Raw genomic sequence first — 17,665 nt, 5'->3', positions numbered from 1 at the left:
CACCTATGAGGGAAGCTAGAATGCCAAGCATTCTGCAGTGACTACGTGCTGCGTCTGCGAGGCGACATGTTCTTAAGGGTTCGCCACTCCTTGGAATCCCATGGGTAGCTATCGGCTGCCACAACGACAGCTGAAAGTTACCAAGCCAAAGTGAGCTGCTTTTCAAAGATTAATTACCCTTCTTTACATTATTCATGCTCTGTTTATCTGGAACAGAAAAGTCTCTAAATAATAGATTGTTCGCAATATGCAGAGCCAGCAGCAAGAAGGGGAGTAAAGCAGCACGTCTAGTCTATGGCACAAAGATCCACCAATAAAAGGGAGAGACTGCTGTCCAGATGGCACACATTTCTTTCATCTCTCATCTCACCTGGACTTCAAGCAAAAGCCAAACTGCACGGTTGCAAACTAAATGTGATAGAGGCAAAGACAGGGAAGTAGACAAACACTGCAGATCAGCACTAGTCAATTTTGTACACGAGGAAGACCAGCAAATGACAATGAACACTAACAGTTGTAGTTGAAGAACGAACAAAAAAAAAAACATTAAGAAGAGACAAAAAAAAATAAAGTATGTATGGTTAATCTGAGTCATCTAAATGTGTAATTTTAATTACATTATACAGAATAAAATACTGACATTTTAAAAAATATAGCAGCTTACTAAAGGTGCATTTATTTTGTATCAGCACTGTCAAAAATACTACGTACTGGATACACACTAATTGATTCCACCTATGAAGTAGTGACTACGTATCTAAAGAATATCAGTTCAGTGGACCTGGAACTGGTCATTCCAAATACTTATTCTTCTTACAGATTTGACAGGTTAAAATCTGGATAATGCCAGCAGTCAACTGAACAGATGCTACACAACTTAAGCACACAACCTTACTCAACCTTACTTGATCATAGTGAGCACCATGTACACATAGCAGTCATCAGTGAGTCCCTTTTCTTTTTTAAACTTATCACATCCAACAGAACTTCATGTCATAATATTGATTTGTCATTAATGCCTATTATGAATACTAATTATAGTTAAAGGGCTTTTTATTCCTTTCACTGAACAAAGTTCTTCCAGCAGCACTTATATCAGCCTATGATGAGCAGTGTTTTCATTTGGATATGTAAAGAATAATTGAAGGTTCTTTCATTTTCAGTTTAACATTAGAAGACTTTATAAAAAATAAAAAATAATAAAAAAAAATCCATGCATGTTAACCATGAGACCCAGAAAATTTGATTAACTGTATAGAAATGTTTAGCAAAACAAAAGCATATTTTATATAAAAATGTTTCACATTTCCACATTTTAATTTATGCAAAACGAGTATTTAGCAGGATGTTCCTTCCCAGCTTCCTTAAATGCTTTTTTTTTTTTTTTTTTTATTAAAACAACCCATTTTAAAATTCCTGAAATGGCATAATACACACTTAAGATTTCATTAAGGTTTCATTTCAGGATGGTTAACTGGAATTCCCTGTTCAGTCTGGATTTAAGGTACACTGGTATCAGAAACCATAATCCTGTTATCAGAAATGGTGAGGATGAAAAGTTCATAGCAACTTCAAGAAAGGCAAGAATGAAAGCACGGAAAGAATGGCAGGAAGAATGAATAATAAACAGCAAAGTTGCAGGAGTCATGAGAACAGCCCTTCTCCAGATCGGTTCATATTTCCCACGGTACACCCCCCCATCCCCCTGGTCAAAATCAAGTAGCTTGTGGATACACTTCAGCTCCAGTAATCAGCAACCTTTGTGTTACCTAAACTGAAAATGCACTCAAAACGCTAAGCTCCTCAAAAGGATTGTAATGTATGCTGATATTGACCCTTTGTATGTGTTGAGGAGGGGTGGTAAAGGGGGGAGAAATCAGAGTGAGAATGGGAGTGACTTCCGCAGGAAGGACTGTACTCTCACCCCCCCCCCCATTGTTTACAATCAGGGTTTATTCTGTAGCACAACAATGGAAAAAACATGCCTGTGTTTTTCTTGTAGAGTTGGGGTATGAAGGCTGCACTAGAGCGCTGAAAACCATGAGAGCTATGTCAATATCACCTTCCCTACAGTGGACAGGAAAACGAAAGAGTCGTTGAGGGGGCTGCCAGTTTCTTCATTACATTGCAGCCCCGCCTAAGTCTGGTGCAAGCGAAGGGTGCTAAGAATAACCAGCTGCATGAAAAGGGCTCTTATTCCGCTGCATTCCTGCTGATTAGTGAGGCAACTCCAACTGCATGCCAAGAGCCTAGACCCTCACGCATGGACAGCAAGGCGAGGGGGGTCACTTCTCTTACGGGGGTCTGCGTGGCTTCTGAACATTCCCACCACCCCAAAGGGGCTACAGCAGCTAAACAAAACACACTTGGACAAGATCCGAGTTCCTTTAAATAATGTCACATTTATTGTCTCAGTGCAGATATAATCAGTATATAAATATATCATCGACACTTGTATGCTCCAAACATACATTACAAAACAAGGTACTGATGCACCTCACTGACACGCCGCATACCACAGAAGATATTTTGCACATATCTCTAAATTCTAAGAAAAAATGTCTCTGGTGTATTGTGTTTTCTGCAACATACTGTATGCAAGAACTTGCAGTCTTATCAAAATTCTCTGTGTTTTGGGACATTTCAAACCAAAGTGAAGTTTATTTAGTTTTTTTCCCCCGCCCTCCTTTTATCAGATGTCATCAGACTTACATTTCTGGACCATGAGAACTATGTTAAAGAGTTAGCCGAATAAAAAAAATTGAAGGAATTATAAAAAGAAAGTTTAATACAATGGTCTCCGATAGTGCGCGGTAGAAGAAAATGGTATGGGGCAATACAGGGGGAGGTTTCCCCTGATAGAGATGAGTTTTTCCAGTCCAAACATACATGCTCCCTAAAAGTGGGCCCCAACCAGGTTTTCAGTCCTAATATGGCACTGTGGAGCAGGTCACCACGGGAGATTCGGTCCCCCGAGATCACTAGCCCTCGACTGATTCCAAGAACATCACAGTTTTCCCACAGGAAGAAAAAAAAATAAATAATAATAAAAAAAAAAATTACACATTGGCATAAAAATGTCCCAAAACATATACTGGTGAAAATATTGTACTACACTCAGAAATTTTTGCCGACTGCATAATAATGTTGGCTCCTCGTTCTCACTGAACGTTAAACCTGCTTGCATCCTCTCTTCTGTGACATACACACTTGTACATGAAAATGTTTAACACACTTGTTCAAATGGTCCAAAAAGGCATTTCTGTCAATGGAAATGGGAAGAAAAAATAAAGAATTCAGGAGTATGTACATAGTAAAACACACGACAGCCCAGAAGCTTGAATTTTAGTGCAAGCTTCACCATAAAATTACCGCAATAAGAAACCACAACTGCCAGGAAACTGGTGAACCTTCTACAAAAAAAAAAGATTGCCTGAAAGTAGGCTTAAACATACAAATGCAACAATGGGTTTTAAAGAATAAACGTCTGATTAACACAGTATTGCTCAACATTTAGCTATTATGCCTTTAGCTTGCAGCTGAGAAAAAGTCACACTGTTGAATGCACAGGTACACGATGCTGTGCTGAAGTCATTTGAGAATTACAATATATGGAAGTTAACAGGAACGCATCATAATCTAAGCTTCACAATTGTTTTTCTACTGTGTATTTAACAACATTTGGCGGAAAAATGGATACTTATTTGCCAAGGGACAGGAAACAGTCTACGGCCACTCATAACACTTACATTTACAAATCTGGCCCAAAGGACAAAAACAAAGTGCAAGGCCATCTGCGCATTCACCTTGCACATGGACACACACAAAACCCTGCAAGACGCACACGTTCAGTAAAGCACTGAAAATTACTAGACTCTTACAGGACACTCATCAGTCTAAGAGTCTGACACAGGAATCTTACTGCAGTCCTAAAACAGCAAGTGGACATACAGGAATGACACCTGCTTTTGGTACAACAACAAACTGACTTCTCTTTTGATGCACACTAGAAACACTTTGGAATTATGCAAGAACAAAGAGCCCTTTTCCTGTAATCAGTGATATGTTTCTATCATTGTCTCAAAAAAAAAAAAAAAAAAAAAAAAAAAAACTAAAAATGTACATATTGCACGATGCCCTGCAAAAGCATGGCAATAGAAAACAGTCTGCAAGCCCATGTTAAATATAACCCCAACCCCCTTTCTGCTTCCAAAACTCACAGTTCAGTTCATGGACTGAGTACAAATTGTTAGTTTGCTATGGTTTTGTATTTATAAAAAAAGGAAATATATGCGATACTTGACATGCTAAAGACAGATGTGACAAGTAAAAAATCATTATGTAGTCACATTCAAAGGTGCTTAACACAATACCACAATAAATTAAACCCCCTATATAAGACAACAGGAGATGTTTAAAACAATGATCACCAACAGTATTGCATTCAGGAGCCTGAGAGGAAGATAGACTCAATATCCACCAATCTATAATTCTGCATCTTCAACTTTACCGCCCAAATTCTGATCCGTCAACTATTTCAAACATCTCTTCAAGCAAAGAGAGCCACTTACTGCTAAATCATTAACTTTGGTCAATTATGAGGAATATCAATGTCTACTAACAAACATTTTATGTTATGCAAATGCATTTTTGTCAAGCAATTGGTTTTAAACACCAAAAACTCTGAAGGAGCACCATCTTCAAATGACAGCAATGGAAGACTGCAACAGCACGAGTCTTGTTCCACTCGCAGTGGACCTCAAACAGGCTCTTTGTCGACACACTGATTCAGAAAGACCACAGGAGTGTGAGGTCGGAATGACAATTCTGCTCTCAGGGCACAGTGTTTAGCACCTCCTCAGGTGAGCACCTGGGTGGGATTCCATTCTCACCCTACCATCCTAAGTACACAGACTCAAAACCCTGCGTTACTCCAGACCGTGCGCAATGCGGCCAACCTTGCCTGACCCACTTACACAGCAGCAACTGTCATACAAGTTGGCCTGCATCACTTCTATGAATCTGGGAAAAAAATGGTTGTCCTTTCTGACATTATGGTCTTTTACATGCAAGCTGAGAGTAGCAGCAGCTTCCTGTGATTTCGCAGTGGCAAGCATGCAGCGTGATGTCAGGCAAGGCAGACACAAAAGTAGGGCATTGATATTAGCAGCAAACCTTCTTCCTCAGCAGTACCACAGCCAACCTTCCTTTCATTAAACCAACAAAAAATACCACACCTGCACTATGTTGTTTTACAACGGCACACTTTACACTGACATGTTTACATGACACGTCCCCATCTCTTGACCCGTAAAACTGTGCCATCCGCAGAATTTTCACTATAACTGTATCCCCTTGTTCCCACATATATAAAGCCTGACAAAAACCCCTTTTCCAATGTCATCTCGACATAGTTTAGCCTCTTAGTCTAGCCACCATCGTTTTCAAAAAGCCAACTTTTTTTTTTTTTTTTTTTTAAAAACCTGCTTCAAAAGATAACGCCACTGTCCTTCTGTAAGTTAATATATGAAAAGAATGGCTTCGCTGTCTATGAAATTCATCCCAAATCCCAAACAGAAGCAAAATTATGTTACCCCAAGCATCTACTATGGCGCGCAGCAGTGAGAGAGGAAAAATAAAATAATAAAAAAAAATAAACCTTTGCTTGACATATCACACTGTGAAAAGTATCACATTGGTGAAACACCACATTAGCCACTGTGGCTTCTGGGACAGTTCGAAGCCAGGCATTAAAAAAAATAAACAAACAGCAAGGATCATGCACCAATGTGAAGCTTTGTGAAGATAAACTCCTCCAAAACAAATAAACACTTCTCTTTAGCGGCACTCCAGGGCTAGATTATTCACAAAGTATCTACTGAGTGCCACTAAGTATAATACCACGGCATGCGTGTGACGAGGGGACAGCATTATTGTAGGATGTAGTCTGGGTTTTTGCCTGCTCTGGAACAAAAGACTTAATGTAACAGTTACCTAACTGAAACCCTAACCCTATACAGATCTGCTTATTTACAATTGGGTTGACATACCAGAACCATCTCCAACAAACATGTCAGTCATCTGTACACCGTGCCTACATTAGGAAATTTCCTGGGAATGAGAAGGAATTGTGTGATTGCTTTTTTTCTTATCCTTAAACTCGATTTAGTTAAATGATATGCCTCACAAAGCTGTGCCCTGCAAAACAAAGCAACACAAAATGCCTGAGACAAAACCTTTAGAAAACCTCTGTTGATAACCATGTTAAAGCCTGCTCAATCAGTTGCTTTCACACCAAACAAGTTCCCTCTGCAGTAGTGCCATGGGAAGCAGCCCTCTGCTTTTCATCTCTTGAATATTGTCTTTTGCATTCCAGAAAGGCTTGGCATTTTACACAGCATTATTTCACACAATGATAGGATATGAACTGTTGTACATAATGAACTTTTTTGCAGCAGACTATTTGGCAAAGACTAGTGAGAGTATGTTATCCAAAATGAGCTCCAGCAAGAGCAGGTGCTGTGAGCTTTGTCCTCCATTCCAGCCACTCTGCGCCTGGCTGACATCTCCTTCGCCTCCTGGTGTGCTGCACTGCTTCTCTCTCGACAGCCTACGGGACATGGAGGGTACTCTCTAGACGTGAATTCCGCCCTGACAGCCAAGGCCTGGGAAACCCACAGCTGTCAAACATGGCAGGTGGAGTGTGCGGCAGACACTTCAGGAGGCTTCTTGCTCTCCACCCGCCGCAGGCAGAAGGAGCACAGACGCTTCAGGCCTTTGCGGAAAGCACTGTTGGAGAGGCTATAAATGAGGCAGTTGCAGAAGCTGTTGCTGATGGCCAGCCAGGTGGTAAGGAAAGAGGCCAGGGGATGTCGATAAATCCCAGCACTCTCCAGCAGGAAGTACGTGATGTATGGCAGCCACAAGATGTAGAAGACGCTAGTGATGCGGAAAAGAACCATGGCGTAACGTTTGTCTGGGCAGGCCTGGCCCTCACCAGGTTCACCCTCCTGTGGCCCGAAACGGGCACGCCGCTCATTAATCTCGCGCGTGTGCTGCTGGCAGATGCGGAAGATGTTACCATAGGTGAAACATACTGTAAGGGCAGCTGGTGCATAGAGCAGAGCCACAATGAAAGAGGTGAAGGATGGACTGGTCCTCCAGGAGGCGGCGCACCACTCCATTATGTCACCATGGTAGCCGGGCTTTCCCCAACCGAAGAAAGAGGGAAGGAAGATGAGGCCAGAATAGAGCCAAATGAGGGTGATGCAGGCACGCAACCGGCAAGGTGTCACTAATGTGGTATAGTAGAGTGGCCGGGTGATGGCAATGTAGCGGTCCACACTGACACATGCCAGCGATGCCATAGACACGCTCTTCAGCACAGAGACCATGTAGCCAAAGATTTTACAAGTGAGCTTCTCATCAAGTCCTTTCAAATGGTGCAGCAGAGACAGGGAAGGAACAACACAGCTGACCCCTACCAGCAGATCCGCATAAGTCATGGTTTTGATGAAGGAGCTGGTGGTGTGGTGGTTGAGCAAAGGCGCACAGTGGAAGACAAAGATTACCACCATGTTTCCACATATGATGAGGACTGTAAGGAAGAGAATGATGGCTACCTCCAGGATGCAGGTGTTATGGATTTGAGAGTACCCTACATCCAGAAGACAAAATGGTGGGATGCTCTGGTTCAAATCCAAAGAAGAGTTCATTTTGACACAGGTTTTTAGCTCTATCAAGCTCTCATCTTCTGTGAGGGGGCTGAACTTCTTTTCTGTGTACTGTCCTTTTCTTTATTTCTTCTTTCTGTTCCTTTCCTTTCTCAGCAAATGCTGGCAGTTGATGTGCCTCAGCAGCAGCCCACAGATGCAGCCGCATGCAGAGCCTGCCATGTCAGCAGCGACGCAGTCAGACCTGGGGAGGGGGCATAGCTCTGGACCGGCGCATTCCTCAGAGCGGGCAGGAATTGATGGCAAGCAGGGGGGATAGTCGCAGGCAAGGATGGGCATTAGTGCCGAAGCACTGTCACTTCCGCCTCCTCCCCCCACTATCCCCCGCCTTAAACGCCCACTGGTGAAGACGAACAGCCCTGTTGGAGCAGGGCAGTGAGATGCCAGTAAAGGACATATAATTGATAACGAGGGGACGGAGAGAAGTATCCTTGCCTTCAAATCCCGTCAAGGTAAACTACAAGAAATCCTGGCCCATTTGGAAGAAAAAAAAAAAAAAAAAAAAAAAAAAGCCACAGCAAATCACTCCAGTGTTCAGGCACCACGAAGGACACGGCAGCCAGACGGTCAGCAATTCATTCCCCAAAATGCAGTTAACCTCCAGAGGACAAAACCGGTAGCAGACCTTCTCACGCCAACTCCAGAAAGAGAAAGACAGGGATAGTTTTCTAGTCTCTTCCCAACGAAAGCAAGAATGTGAAAACAAACAAAGACGTGGGAGTATGCCGAGGTGACCGGTGTTTCAAAAAGCAGATCCCTCCAGGGAGACAGCGGTGTCTGGAATGTAAATGAGGGAGACCGCAGTCAGATGCAAAGAAACGGCTTCCCTCTCCAGTGTAGCCCTGATGCAACGCAGCTTGTTCTCCAGCTCTCCCTCCTTCCCTCTCTCTGTCTCAGTCTCGTTCCCTCTCTGCAGCAGCGGCAATGGCAGCAAGCTCCACCCCCTTCTAAAAACCAGCCAGTGAGCAGCTGCATCAGGAAGCAGGACCAGGGAGGAGTCTTTGTGTCCTCATTCACTGGGTGCACACACAAAATAGACATACATATATATGTAGCAAATTTCTTCCTGCACTCTAGAAAGGAACTAAGTGAGAACACTGACCTCTGCTTTAAAAGTTTACTGGAGCTGTGAACAAAGGAAAAAAGTCCCTTACACGTACACAAAGGTGAACTTAACACCAGGCTCCCTCTCTATAGAGCATGAGGACATCGAGAAAGACGCTCCTCGGAAGGGAAACAAACATGGGGGGATACATCCAAAAAACTTAAGTGTAATTAAACAACTGAAACAAGAAAGCTATGTGATGCAAAGACTACACAAGCAATAAACAAAAAAGGAAACTAAACATCAAAACAGATATTAACTGGTAACTCTTCGTTTCCCAAAAAATAGGTCAGTCTGCAGTTGTACGCGTAAAACTTCAGCTTCTGGTGAAGTTTACCGAGATCAGGGTCAACTCACTCCGTAACATATACACATTTACAAAAACACATAAACAGCACCCTCCCTCCTCACACAGACACACTAATCATTCAACTGGCATTCACACATGGCAAATGTGCCTTGTTATTTGTAGTAAACCAGCCACTTACGCTAAGTTTGTTTTGATAAACTACAAAATTTTAGCCAAATACAAATTGTCACAAAACATTAAATTTAAGACTATATTTTATTCAATTATGACTTCTTCTTTGCAGCCATACATTTAAATTTATTCATTTAGCAGACGCTTTTGTCCAAAGCGACATACATCTCAGCAAAAGTACAATTTATGCATTACATTAAGAGAAGAAGACATAGCTGCAGACATGAAAGTCTCAAGCAAACAGAGGTAGGAATATGGAGATCTCAAAATATCCCACAATTATTTCTGTGTATTGACTTTACTTTATTCTACTTTATTATAATTCTCTCTGTGACTTCAGAAGCCTGATGAATGTAGTGTTACTCCCTTTTTGTTCCCCCCTGCTTTGCAAATTCTCTCCTTTCTGAGGAGATGAGACAACTGACTGCTATCAGCAGGTCAGCAAAGGTCATGACTCAGTAAAAGAGGTGGTCTTGTTGTTTTATGGAAGCAAACAGTGGTACCAGAATGCCAGCCTGCATAGGTTCCACACACAGAGCGTGAACCTCAAGGTGGTTCTCGCTTTGGCTTGGCTCTCCTCTGGGGAAAACAAGGTCCTTGCCTCTGCCAATTCCAATGTATGGTCATTCTTAATAAACACCACACACAAAACATACCTCTAGGCTCTTTTCTCTTCTTGATCTCCTCTGATCTTCCATTTTGTTTTTCTCTTTTTGGTTTTCTGTGCATCTCCTTGTTTTTGCATGTATTATCTTTCCAACGTACATTTATGATTACTTGACCTGCTGTGTTAGTATGTGTTTCTGCATTTTTTCCTCGTTTCCTTTTGTGGTGGGAACGAACACTGCTATGTTATCACTTGGGACACGCAGCAGTAATAGTGTCAACCAAAGTTAACAAACCCACTGCAGCTGTCCACCTCTTTTCTCTTGAACTTCCTCATTGTCAACACAGAGAACTAAAGATACATCCAGGTGAAAGAGGCCAGCTGATGCCAATCCATTATCAAGACAGGGTTAGACTTCACTTGAGTGATTCCAGATTCAATTCATTCTGCCAACTCGAGAAGGGTGACAGTACATTTGTATGAGACATTTGGCTACTGCAAGTTTGTCTCACGTAGTCAGGCTTGATTAATAATTAGAGCAAGTTTATATAGCATGAATACTCCCTGAACTATTATTTTAATGGTATACAACATTTGCAGTGATTGTCACTCACCAGAGTTGCCAGGTATTTAACTATCAGGTAAAAACTGCTGAAAAGCTACCCATCATGTCCAAGAACAGAAGACAAAAAAAAGCTGCTTTATTCTACAGCATGTTCACCCTGGTGGTGCTTGCTGTATCTGTGCCTACCCATATGACCTACCAAAAAACCTCCATTAACTACACATCAATCCAAATGGGAGCATCAGTGCCAATGACCATCGTCCAGCTGCGCCTATCCATCTGCTCTGTTTAAACTTGCCTGTCATGAAGACTTACCACTCGCCTTGTCAGAAGTGATGCAGCGAGAACAAGATGAGCCTGCACAATCAAGACATCCCTAAGCGTAATAACAGAGCAGCATTAGCCCTTGCTTTGTGATGGTAGATAGGAATCTCAGTTTCTGGTCTTATTCTCACTGTCAGAAGGTTTAGATCGGTCTTAGTCTTGAGATGTCTGGTTTTCATCATCTCTGATGTTGACAAGAAGCCGGGAAAAAGCCAACAACTTGGCAAGGGGGGGATTATGTTCTACAAAGCAATTTTACAAGGGAAAATGCAATGTTATTACCTTCAAAAACTACAATTTGGTCAGATTTACATGATAGACCTAACAGGAAGCATTAGGATTTGCTCCTAACACATGGAAACATTTTGAGAATTTAAGTGTACAGTTAAAGTTAATGCAATGGACAACCAGTAAAATTCCTTAGCTGCTGTTAAAAAACAATACTAAGCATTCCTATAAATGCTCTAAAGATTTGCTGTGGTTTGGCTTCACGCCACCTCTTTAGTTTCCACCATCTTGGGGGACCTAGAACCAAAACACTTTCAAAGGAGAGTGCTGAATGCAATGAAGCTCAAATATATCAATAAGAAAATCAGGTTGTGTTGCCAGACACAGTCTCAGAAACTTAAAGTCCCCTAGTATAATCCAGTACGATGGTAGATTGAAATTGACATGGAATGTTGATACAAAGAGACGAAACCATCAAAGAAAGCATGAAAAGTACTAACTTGCATTAATATATACATACATTTGGAGTACATTTTTTCCCCAAAATATGGTTAAAAACACAAGGAAAAATGTGTAGGGGTTAATTTGTGGGGGCCATATTTTCCATAAACATGATGAGGTGTTATTTCAAAAGAGCAAGTTTATAGGAGCATGTCCAATAAGGTTTACGTGGTAACAGCATTATACGCGGTTTTTGGCTTTACACGCGATGCCAGCAGCAGAGCAATGCAACGCACATATTTAGAGTCAATTTAGTGACCAACTGGTCTAAAACATTTGTGAAGAGAACATGCTCCACACAGACTGAACAGGTATTGAACCCATGTTGAATGGCGCAGCCCAGGTGTTGAGAGACACCAGCACTATGAGGTGCACCAACAACCTGCCCAGACCAGAGGCAAACTGACTTTTTATATTGTGTTATAACTAATATTAATTACTGAAGCAGCCTTGTCAATTTAGATATGATTTAGTGATATTTCATCATAAATGAATGGCAGTTTTTTGACTCACATTTGTACCACCAAAACTAATGGTACTTACATCTTATCTTAAAGGGTTTTTCAAGAGTGCACTATCTTCTTATGCTGCACAAAGACTGTAAATATTGAAAATCTACAGTGCCCAGCAGTATAGCTGACTTGCACATTAGGGAAATGCCTGCATCATTTTAAATTGAAAAGTTATGTTTATATCTAATTTAAATATGAGACATTTCTGTTGTATTTCAAGCAATTAAATTATCTAAATTGAGTCAAATTCTTTCACTCACAGAACAAAATGACAAAAAACTAGTTTCATCCACACGTTATATCAGCAAACGATATCAGCGTCTCGTCAGACATTTATGTCTAAATGTGCAAAGATGCAGAAGATATTTAAGAATGATATCCACCAATAAAACACTGAAAGAGAAGCCTTGTGTGTTATCCATTAGGAAGGAGGCTCTCAACCAGAGATGTCTTTTGCCACATCTTACAGAGGATACCTTTTTCATGAGTCAATATAGAAAACACAGTACAGCCGTACATTACATTTATTTATTTAGTAGACGTTTTTCTCCAAAGCGACTTCCAATGAACTCTATGTAGTGTTATCAGCCCACACACTATTCGCCAAGATGACTTACACTGCTAGATACACTACTTACAATGGGGTCACTCATCCATACATCAGTGGAACATACTCTGTTACTTACACACTATGGGTGAACCTGAACAGCATGTCTTTGGACTGTGGGAGGAAACCGGAGCAGCCAGCGGAAACACACGCAAACACGGGGAAAACACGCAAATTCCATACAGCCTGAGCGGGGATCGAACCCACGTCCTCTCTCACTACCCAGGCGCTGTGAGACAGCAGTGCTACTCACTGTGCCACCATGACACCCTAGAGTACAGTTAGCATAGATACAGGGTGAGGGGGCAAAACCAGGGCAGAGGGAGAACAGCGACACATTCCCCAGCCACCTGGGACTATGCAACATGAAAAACATGACAGTCAATAAGAGAAAATACTCAAAGACACCTAGTTAAGCATTATGCCAATACTAAGATTTCTCATAGCTTCACGTTTTAAAAACTCACCTACGTATCAAAGGAAACCCATCCATCTATCAAACTTATGAATTACACATATAGTAGATTCAACTTTAGCTAAAGTCTGAACGCAACTTCGATCTCTCTTACATTCCAAAAAAAAAATAAAAATTAAATTTAAGGTGAAATCCGAAAAGGAGCATGACATCTTCAGCTTCTAGCTTGAAAATTGATCACATCTCATGATGAGGTCGGAACATGCCCTGGATATTTTCAGATTCATCCATTTTCACTTGTTTCATGTTCCCCTAGATTGATACACACCATAACACACAACTTTCCATATATGCAAACAGTTCACTTAGACTAAAAGAATCTTTCTTGCAAGCAAAAAGACGACTAATAAGAGACACACCAGCAGTCACATGACATTTAAACTGCATTAGATAAACAGCACAATTAATGACCAGAACAAATTTGCTATTGCTGTGGATTCATTTCACAGAGGGTTTTGTTTTTGGCAACTGCCATCACTGGGTAATACCACCTTTTTTACCAAATTTTTCCCCCTCTATGCTCTTCATTAAAAGGAATTTATCATCATGCATCACCGTGGAATAACTTCAGACATAACACAAGTGCTGTGCATGCTACAGCATGTTGTCAGATTTAGGCAAATCCAACTGGCAGAAATGACCTTTACATTGGTAATTTTATCATTACTTGCTTTAAAACATTTAATGCTATGATTTAATTTGATTATAATTTTAAAAATGCATTTTTGTTGGATGTATGGGGCTCATATTTCTGGAGTAGAACCTGATGCACAGAAGCTTCCCCAGATCAGTGTTTTCCTAGAATTCTTATGAAACAGTAATATAATCCAGTCAGTATCAGCCAATAGGTAGTTTCAGGACCCAGATTACTGGCAAGTTAATGAGCAAATGAAAGAATAGTATCAAACAAAACTAACAGTGCTATCTGTTTGTTGACTCTACTGACATCTGATGCTTTTCTCCAAAGTGAATAACAATGTTAAGCTACTTACACTTAGTAACCTATTTATACAGCTGGGTAATTATTACTGTAGGAATTTTACATTAAGTATCTTGCTCAAGGGTACTACAGCTGAAGATCAAAACCAGTGACCTTTAGATCCAAAGGCAGCAGCTCTGACCACTACACTACCAGCTGTCCGCAAGATAATATCATACGTATCATATTGTAATGCTGACCATTAAATTGTTTAGCTACATTTAAAACCACTGACAAGGCACCTCAGGAGAAATAAAGACAACAGCCACTGAGCTATATCAGCATTATTGTACCACACTAAAAAATTTAAAAACTGAAAATACTGGTCCACAGTCCCTTATCTACAATTCCAAATACAAAGGTTTTTTTGTAAGTTTTGTGCCAAACTTGTAAAAACAAAGTCAGATGACGATGGCAACACTGCTGTACCCGCTTTCTAAGATCCTCAAGCAACCAGGTGTAATGGTCATTTATTGCATATGTACTTATAATAATACTTATGCAATAAGTACATATATTAGTCTGAACTCATATACAGTATATGAGGTTTTACTGAATGTTTTCCTCAGAAATAAGTACTAGAGTATATACAGTGTATATTTATCCCATTATTTCATTTACCCGTGTCTTACTATATAAATAAATTACAACCCTTATTTCATTTAGGGAATACTTGTTATATATTGAGAACCTACTGGGTATATGCACCCTATTACCTTTATAAAATCCCCAAAAAAAAAAAAAAATGTAATTGATACACATTTGCTTCAGAAGCTTACAAATAAGAGATTGTGGACCCATATTACATGTATTGCCTATCAATAACACATAAAATCCTTTAAACTCATAGGAGTTTAGAGCACTGGTTACTCCACAGTAATGGAAAGCAGAAAGTGGCACACATGTAATTCAGAGAGAGCAGGAAGAACATGATGGGGGAAACTGGAGACAGAAGCAGCTGAGAGAAGGTACTGATAGGCTGGAAAGTAAATGGTAAGAGAATAAGGTGTGGGGAGCCAGTGAAGGCTCATTAGTCTAGCCCATGGCAATAAGCAGTGTATAGAGAGATCATAAACAAGAGTGGAAAAGGCACCACTGGGTATAAGGGTTAGGAAATGCATGGGCTAAAGTCTAGTTTTTTCCAGCAGTAGTGTGACATTGTTAACAGAGACTTTAATGGAAAGTAGTTGACACCTTCCTTATCACACACTATCCACTTCTGTATATTGGCGTGAAAGACTCCAACAGTACCAACCGTTGTATGTGCTTTACAAACAGCATTTGTCTTTTTTACTCTGACTTTATACAGTGAGCAATATTTTACATTGATATTTCCTTTACGGTACCGTTTTATCCTGCCTTGCATTACCTAAATCAATTTCTAAATTTGTATGCTGCCAATTCTGAAAATTATCCAAAAACATTTCAGGGGTTTATGTGCACTATAAATAATGACTAAGTAATAAATTAAAATCATAAATGATCATTTAAATGGAGTGCTTAGGATGCAAAATGTCATAATCTGGCCTCGGAAATTCAGAAAGACAAGTCTTCCAGTTACATAACCCACTCAAACACATCAACAGATTAATCTATATGACGTCTGGCAGAGGGAACCAGTTAATCCACCAGATCGACTGAAACAAGAGCAAGGCAGCCAATGAGACTGCAGACCATGTGTAGGGCAGCCAGTAAGTCTCCAGTGTCTGAAAAAGGCTGCCAATGAAACTTCATTTGCATATAAAAAAAAAAAAAAAAAACTGGCCAATGAAGCTGCAGCCCCCAATCAGTTTGCAGTCCTTGAACATGTCAGCCAGTGAGATTGCAGTCCCAGAGATAACAAGCCAGTTAGCCTGCAGTTCCTGAACAAGGAGGCCATTGAATCTGCAGTCCCCAAACCAGGAGGCAAATGAAACTTCAGTTCCAAGAGAAAGGTAACAAGTAAAAAAGTATTCTCCAAGCAAAACAGACAATGAGACAGCAATCCCAGAGCACGCTGGCCAGTGAAAAACTCAGCTTGTTAATATGCACAGTTCCACAGGTCGGAACAGATGCCTACCTTGGTGATGAGAGTACGATACTCTTCCACTTGGTGGTCATTGTTATGGCAACCAGCCAGAAGCTGCCACACCTCTCCCCTCAGTGCCTCTGGGACACCACTGCGGACCAGTGCTGGAAGCTGTTTGGGCCGCACAGCTAGGTTCAGGTGCCTGGAATCAGACACAAACCATTGATCACCATTACATACAATGACTGTAACAAATGCAGTACCAGCAGTCAAAAGACTTCTGCACTATTCTAGAGTATCTAGGGACCAAGGAACTGGAAGCAGATGAAATGCTGGTGATGGTTTGGCGAACATCTCAAAAACCACAACGAATGCCATTAACCTCTGTAGTCTGATGTCAGAACCTAGACCTTGCCTACACAGATATGCAGCAGTCATTCAGGTCCTTGGGAAACCACTTTATGCCACTATCACCCAGGGCATTCTGCTGATGTCATAATATGTTGTAAGAAGATCTACCGCCAGTGATTACGCAACAGCCAATGAATCAGAAGACAACTGTTGCACTGATTAAACTAGAAGAACGTTTCTGATGCTTGATCTTTGAATAATAAACTATGATTTCACAAGGGCTGAAAGCATTAATTTTAACCCATGGTCCCATGTTTCTCAATGCCTTTATACAATTCACAAACAGCTGGCCCATCTGTAGGGAAATAAAATACTAAAGTCTGCATATTTCACTGTGAAAAAGAACTTGCACTCCAGGACTTGTACAAGGTTCCAACCAGCACATATCAGAATGGATGGAGCACAGTGATTCATTGTGCTCCAAGTGCTACCTTAACTGCAGCGCAATTACACAGCAATGACTCACTGGTAAGACCTTTCCTGCTCCTTAAAGTTTGGACACACGTGACAATGTTCTGACAATGTCTCAGGAATGGCAAATGAGTTCTTATTTCACCCCATTAACAAAGCTACAGCACTTAATATATTAAGACAACATGGTTATACCCAGGGACATAGCTAGCAATTCCCCATAACAGCCTATTGCTCTGCCCCCTGAGAATAAAATAATTATTGCTGGAAATTTTTGGGGCTTCTCAACATGTGGAGTCACCATTCACTACACTAGTGACAACCCTGGCTGTACCAAAAATAACCATTCACATCTTAACTGCACATTCAACAAAAAGTTTGACAAACTTCATTTTATCTAGCACTCTTAAAAGAAGCTTCTCTTGGTACCTTATAAATCTATTGCTCTTCTGGACCAATATCAGCATTATACAGCAGTAGAAAATTTGTTTGACTTATGGTAAATTAGATGATGCTTATTTTTATGTTTATTGTACTAGCGTGAACAAGAAAAAAAAAACTGAGAAACTCTGCTATGATAAACACACTGAAAGAAATCAGGTTCACGTAATATATTTGAGCTTTAAGCTGAAATAGCAATTTCAATTGTATTATTATTACTTCTCCAAAAGGAAGTCAAAGTGTTATGCTCCTTACAATTATTTATTTATGCATATAA

General features: G+C 40.7%; 2 protein-coding genes across 6 annotated transcripts in view; both read right to left on the bottom strand.

Annotated features, from left to right (window-relative positions):
• The window catches only part of rabgap1 (RAB GTPase activating protein 1), a 67,477-nt gene that overhangs the window by 24,628 nt on the left and 25,184 nt on the right, over window positions 1-17,665 (bottom strand). For all 5 annotated transcript variants that reach the window (XM_029252787.1, XM_029252786.1, XM_029252788.1 and 2 more), the window contains one exon: window positions 16,177-16,327. In XM_029252787.1, the coding sequence (XP_029108620.1) occupies window positions 16,177-16,327 (151 nt within the window). The remainder of the gene's footprint in view (window positions 1-16,176; window positions 16,328-17,665) is intronic.
• LOC108932895 (probable G-protein coupled receptor 21) lies at window positions 6,684-8,139 on the bottom strand. The gene has a single exon (XM_018749606.2). It carries the CDS (start codon window positions 7,713-7,715, stop codon window positions 6,684-6,686), a length of 1,032 nt encoding a protein of 343 aa, XP_018605122.1. The 5' UTR covers window positions 7,716-8,139.

The sequence above is a fragment of the Scleropages formosus genome, chromosome 6 (assembly GCF_900964775.1).
Source record: "Scleropages formosus chromosome 6, fSclFor1.1, whole genome shotgun sequence".
NCBI lineage: Eukaryota > Metazoa > Chordata > Actinopteri > Osteoglossiformes > Osteoglossidae > Scleropages > Scleropages formosus.
This window is presented reverse-complemented; position numbering and strand designations above follow the sequence as displayed.